The following is a 6271-nucleotide window of genomic DNA, read 5'->3' as shown; positions in this document are numbered from 1 at the left end:
TCAGTAGTCCTCAAGACAGAACTTCCAGTAATGACATCAGCAAGAACATAATACGTAATCAGTCCGAGAATGTCCCTCTCCGATCCGTGAAGGACAGTAATGAAAACAGAGCAAAACTGTCTTACTACAAGAATGGAGGTTCTGTTTCTTCACTTATCAAACCAAAAGGAGTACTGTTCAGTTCCAAACCACACAACTCGGTTATTGGGCACTCTTATTCTAGTATAGGTTTTGATAAAGAGTCATTCCTTTCACTCGCCGACTTTGATTTAAGGCCACCTTCACCTATAAACTTGAGCAGAAGTATTGATGACGCTCTCTTCAAGGAGCATCTTGTCAAAGACAGCATTTTTCAGAATTCAAGTCTTCAGTGTCCTAGTTCTCTGCTCCGGCAGGACTCCTGTTCATCTTTAAAGGAAAATACAACACTGAATGAAACCAGCAATATGGTATCACCTGCAAATTTCAAGCGAAGGAGTAGTGATCCTGATTACCGTTACAGTCTGGCTCGATGTAGCTCCCCAGCAAATGTCAGTGATCTAAACAGCAGTAATCAATATACTAAAGTTCAACAAAACACTACTGCCAGCCTGCATGGGGGTCCATCAGGTAGTTCTTTAGGAAGCTTCTCAAAGGGATCCATAAAAATCACCTGGAATACTTGGCAACAAGGACTTTCTTCTGCGGAAACTATACCATCTGATGAAATGTCAAGCTTGCAGTTTCTGCCTCCAGACATAAAAACTGTAGAAATGTCTACTGAGACAGAGGACACAGAGAGGGAAGCCAGGAAGAGCTTTATTGAAATCAGTAGAAGAATTGATGATCAGAGTTTGTCTAGTGATACAATTGAGCTCTGACATTTCCCATCATTTGATCGTTTTTTTTTCTAGAGACTGTGAAAAGAATCTGTTTTAAGCAGCTGTATTCTTGACCCAAATAAATAATAAAATTGGGAGCTTTTGTATCGCTGAGGTACAATCTGAATAAGGACTGCCAAACATCAGTAACTGTACTCTATTGCCACTTAATGTAAGCTGCAGCTTTACGGAAGTACATTTGCTGGTTTATCTTTTATTAGACAATATTGAGTGTTTCAATACAAAGTATCTGTTTATCATTGTAAAGTACAAAGCATTGGTGTCAGACACTTGGAGTAAGACATATGTTGTTTGCAGATATGGATGCAGAATTTGGGTTCCATACCCAGTGCTGCAGCAAGTGATCCAGTTACTTCCCACTCACAGGTTCTGAGAAATTCTAGAATGCAGCAAAACAAGGGCCTGGGCATCAGTCAGCCAATTAAATCATGCATTTTTTGTGTCAGTAAAGTATAAAATGAACCATGCACAAAGCACACATTCTAGGTACACCCTCATGTTTCCCTGTTTAATTTTATCAGTGAAAAATAGGAAAATAAACATGCACCATAAAATGGTTGCTGACGGAGGAGCTACTGTGTCTGTTCCATGGTAAGATCTCAACTAACTGCACATTTTGCTGAATTCAGAAATCCAGAACATTCATAGCAGAAATAAGCAATGGCAATTCGATTTACCTTATATGTAAATGACTCTACTGCACATTGAATTTCCTTCAGTTATCTAAAATGAGGAAAGAAATACACCATAAAGCATATTTGTAAGCATGAGTAAAATTATGTAGCAGAGATTGTGACATTAAGTAATACAGCTAATTGTTGTAATCATAAGCAGTGACACATACTAGGCCATTTTGTACTATCCATTTTCAGAGAGAACATGTCACACATAAACATTATAAACAGGCACACACAGTTTCTGTGTGTGTGTGTGTGTGTGTGTGTGTGTGTGTGTGTGTGTGTGCGCGTGTGTTGTGTGTGCGTGTTGACAGATAGTGGACCTGTTAAATGTTATGCACAATGTAGTTGGGAATAAACCAAGGTGTTTTATAAAATCTGTCCACACATCCATGTACTGATGTCTGCTGAATGTAGATTGTTGAGAGGTTTCAGAGAGAAAATCTCGAAAATATTAGCACACATAAATGGCAAGTGGAAGAGGAACAGTAATTATCGGCAGGTTACCTTTGCAAAAATTATCAGTGTTAGGTTGTGAGGGACTGGGTGATTTTCTGCATGAAAAGCACAGATTGTCACTTTACATGGTTAAAATAGCAGACAGGATTAGTCTTACATTTTATTTGTCACCATACTAGGTTGCAAAACCAACTCCCAAGTGCACTTTTATTGAAGACAGAAGTTTGGCTTGTATAAATCATGTGTCTGCATAGTAACAGTGTAGAATGTGGATAAAAGGGTCGTCATCCTCAGGAGATACTGACATCTAACCTAGATGTGGCACATAAAAGAATCCACAGGATGTGGAAATGTATTACATCTTGCTGCACTTTTAAAATATGAGCTTTTAATAACCAACATGGCATGTATGAATTAATGAATTATACAGTTTTAATGTAAAGGCAAACTTCTGATTGTTTTTCCCCTTTTCACAGTCCAATATTTCAAAGTCTTTGAATCTATTTTAAAGTCCGATAAAAACTGTCTAAGTAATATAATACTGAAAAATACTAATGAGATGTACATATAAAAAGCAAAAGATTTTCCTCATAGCATGCTTTCAGTTATTTATTTTATTAATTTATTTTGCACTTGTTTATTGGGAAAATGTATCAAAGCTATAAACTTTATAAACTTTGGAATCAGCAGAACTTAAAACAGAATTACTGCCCCACAGCCCTAGTGAACAGATTCCCTTCACAAGCTGTAAATTTCAAAACTTTGAACTGCAAATGGTCTAGACCATAAGAATGAAGTTTTGAAACTTTGAATGTTTTGAATGGAGAACGTCATACAGCCCGGAATGGGAAATTTACCACTTTCCTCACTGTAGTTCAATCTCGGAGGTGGTATATTTATTTAGCAAGGGGTGTGGGAGTTGCAAGGTCAAAACATAAAAAAAAATGTTTTTTTTTTATTACAATTTCAAAACTTCGATCTTATGGTTTCGACCATTTGCAGTTTAATGTTTTGAAACTTTGAGCTTGTGTAGTAGATCCCCAAACAATATGGGCTAGTAGTGTTTCTTTCCTAACTGAGTAAGATTCCACTGGATTTTTTTCTTTGTTAGATAGATTTGTATACATCTAATTACAATGAATCTTCATTATGGTTCTTTTTGCCATTCCATTTTAATTTGTAAGCCTGTCTTCATTCTTTGGGTCCATGTTTGCATATGTCCGAATTCATATCTTTTTGCTGTCAGCAATGGATTGTATGTTTATTTCCACCACTGCAAGTACACGTCCAAAGACATTAATGAGTACTGGTCCAAGTATGGAATCCCATGATACCCCACTAATAATCTCCTTTCTTTAGAATATATTCTAACCATGTTATTATAACCTGTTTTCTCTTTGCACAGTCTTTTACTCTGTACCCAGTCTGATATTATTCCCTCTTAGATATTTAATTTGATTGGGCTTTTTATGTGATTACTAAGGACTAAAGAAGTCACATCCATGGTCTCTCGCAGGCTGGATGGTTTGGTTCCCCACAGTAATTTATACTTAGTACGCCCTTCATACTGCTTTTCTATTCTGCCTCAAATTCTGTACCTCGTTTGCTTCTACATATGTGAAAGCTTTTTCCTTTAAAATAACAGCAGTATTAGCAAGACTTCAGATTTCATTTATTACCAGAATCCATCCAGCCACAATCCCTTTTTCTCATTTTTGCACATGGTGTCTGGGTCTCACTTCAGAAGTGGCAATCATCTAGAGCCAAGGTTTTTTACTGGCAGGTAGCTAGCCCTGCCACAGTAGTTCTTCCACGCACTCACACCAAAGGGAAATTTAGCGTGCCCAATCCACCTACTACATGTATTTGGAATGTGGGAGGAAACTGGAGCACCTGCAAGAAACCCAAGCAAACACAGGGAGGACATGGATACGCTGCAGAGAAGGCACCCCAGCCAATAATCAAACTAGGGAACCTCTTGCTGTGAGTTGACACTATCCATTGCAGCATTGTGCCACCCTCATTTATTGCCAGAATATCTCCTACAATGATGAACTTGGCTGTATATAGTCTGGTAAAAACATCCTGACATTTTACTTAATTGCTGATTCAACAAAACTGTATACACTTAGCTGTTATTTATGGCACCACCATGCTGCCTGTTTGCAGGGTAGGTTTTGATGCGAATCTTCTTTTTTGTATATTTGCACATGTACTATAAAAGATGAATGGAATTGTTCCAAGATTATACTATGTTACATTTGCTTGATGGCAGAAGAAGGCAATGATTCTGCCATTCTGCCTTTATAAGTGCCTTAGTAATTACTGCCCTCAACCCCTAACTTTTCTATTATGATTTTTCCACCTGTACATGCTTTATTAAATGCCTTAGTGATTTCCTTGTCCTCCTCCCATTCAAATAGTCCATTCCATGGGTCTACAACCCTCTCTGTAAACAAATACATTTGGGGATGCAGGAAGTAGTGATTCCTTATAATTTGCTGACTGTACCCCTCCTTCATCCTTTGTCTGTTTAGTGATCCCTTCACATTTACTTGACAAGGTCTTCTGAATCAATATTCTGTTCCCCCACATGCTTCTTCTGGTTCAGGTGAGAAGCACTACATCTGCTCTATTCCTTCCTCTCCATTCCACATATTTTTGAAATAACTTTTCTTTGAATTCCTATTCGCAGCCTAATGCTAAGGTCAAGGTCCTGTTGAGTGGAAGCATTGCTTCTTACTTTCTGGACTGTATCCTCCTGAGAATACATCCCAACATTCAGTTTACTCTGCCAGTGCCATCTCACTGCTCCTGGTGGTCCAATCCTCCCGTGATCAATCTTCACAGTTCTTTCTCCTGCTCTGTTGCCATTAATTCCACATTTCTAGCAAACAGCTGCTACAGTTTATTCCATGTGTGGACTGCTAAAGTGTTTCAGTTCTGACTGCAATTTCAATACTGGACTCCATTCAGTGAATGCTGGTAATACACCAAAAAAAGGATCATCTCCTGCCAATCCTACCTACTAACACTTTTTATACTGGTTGACTACCCCCTTCACCCCACTCTGGCTACGTGTGTGTGTGTGTGTGTGTGTGTGTGTGTGTGTGTGTGTGTGTGTGTGTGTGTGTGTGTGTGTATGTGTTGTTGGTTGCCATAATGTCCCAGCACCCAGTGACCCTATAAAAATAGCAAGTATAAAATTGTCTGGTTGGCCTACTGTACTTTACTTTTTGCGAAGGAAAATTATACATGCCCTTCTCTAATCCTCAACAACTACAATTTCCTGTTATGTTGCATTACAAAAAGATTGCATGGAGTGGTGTCACTTGTATAAATGATTGTTTGTTCAGAATTCTGAGCATGCCGTATCAGTTTCTGTCGTTTTATGCAGTGACAACAACATTACAACTGAATGTATTTCGTTTAGGTATTTCTTTACTGCCATTTGTTGCTACCTTAACATGCTGTTTATTTTACCTGACAACCCTTACCCTTGGTCTGTTTTGGCTGTTTGGGTGGCGCTCGAAAGACATGCGTAAATGGGAGTGCCTTCGTTGAAGGTGGCATGCATTCTGAATGCCACCAGTTTGGACAACAGTAACAATGTTCTGGTTATAGCAGTATATAAAGATCTAGTATACTCCAGATATGTATAAAGTGAGAAACAGAGAGAGAGTACAGTACCTTCTCTCTCTCTCTCTCTCTCTCTATATATATATATATATATATATATAATATACGTGCACATAACTGTTAGTTGTTTAACTGCTGGCACAGTACTCCTATGGGAGGTGGGTATTAACAACTATGTGTAGTCCATTGTCATAACTGTTTGTCACCAGCATGATAGCATTTTTACAAATAAAAATGTGAATGTTTCATGCTTGACAAATTATGTTCTGTATTTCTTAGAGGTGATATGCCGTGGTGGTGCAGCGGTAGTGTTGCTGCTTCATAGTAAGAGGTTTTCCTGTTCGATTCTCAGCTGGAGTGCAGGGAGTGCCTTCTGTGTGGAGTCTGCATGTCCTCCCCGTGGTTGGGTGGTGCTTGAAAGACATGCGTAAATGGGCGTGCCTTCGTTGAAGGTGGCATTCATGAAAATCTACTGCCAATCATTAGCGGACCAGAGTTCTGCTGTGGTGACCCCTAACCGGGAAAAGCCGAAAGAGAAACAACATTTCTTAGAGGTGATACATCACAGAACTGGTTCTCTCAATCATTCTGCATCTTCTCAGTCACCACCACACA

At 38.8% G+C, this 6271-nt stretch overlaps 1 protein-coding gene across 3 annotated transcripts in view; it reads left to right on the top strand.

The window, feature by feature from the left end:
• The window catches only part of PRRT3 (proline rich transmembrane protein 3), a 1156938-nt gene extending 1154120 nt beyond the window's left edge, over nt 1-2818 (top strand). For 2 of the 3 annotated variants that reach the window (XM_044078713.1, XM_044078712.1), the window contains exon 4: nt 1-2817. This exon is cut by the window's left edge and continues 1227 nt beyond it. In XM_044078713.1, the coding sequence (XP_043934648.1) occupies nt 1-860 (860 nt within the window). In that variant the 3' untranslated portion in view covers nt 861-2817. The other variant, XM_044078714.1, reaches the window with a different exon arrangement.
• The last annotated feature ends 3453 nt before the right edge of the window (nt 2819-6271 follow it).

The sequence above is a fragment of the Protopterus annectens genome, chromosome 7.part1 (genome assembly GCF_019279795.1).
Source record: "Protopterus annectens isolate FY-2018-M chromosome 7.part1, PAN1.0, whole genome shotgun sequence".
Lineage (NCBI taxonomy): Eukaryota > Metazoa > Chordata > Ceratodontiformes > Protopteridae > Protopterus > Protopterus annectens.
The sequence above is the reverse complement of the archived record's forward strand: the minus strand, read 5'-3'. Positions and strand labels throughout refer to the sequence as shown.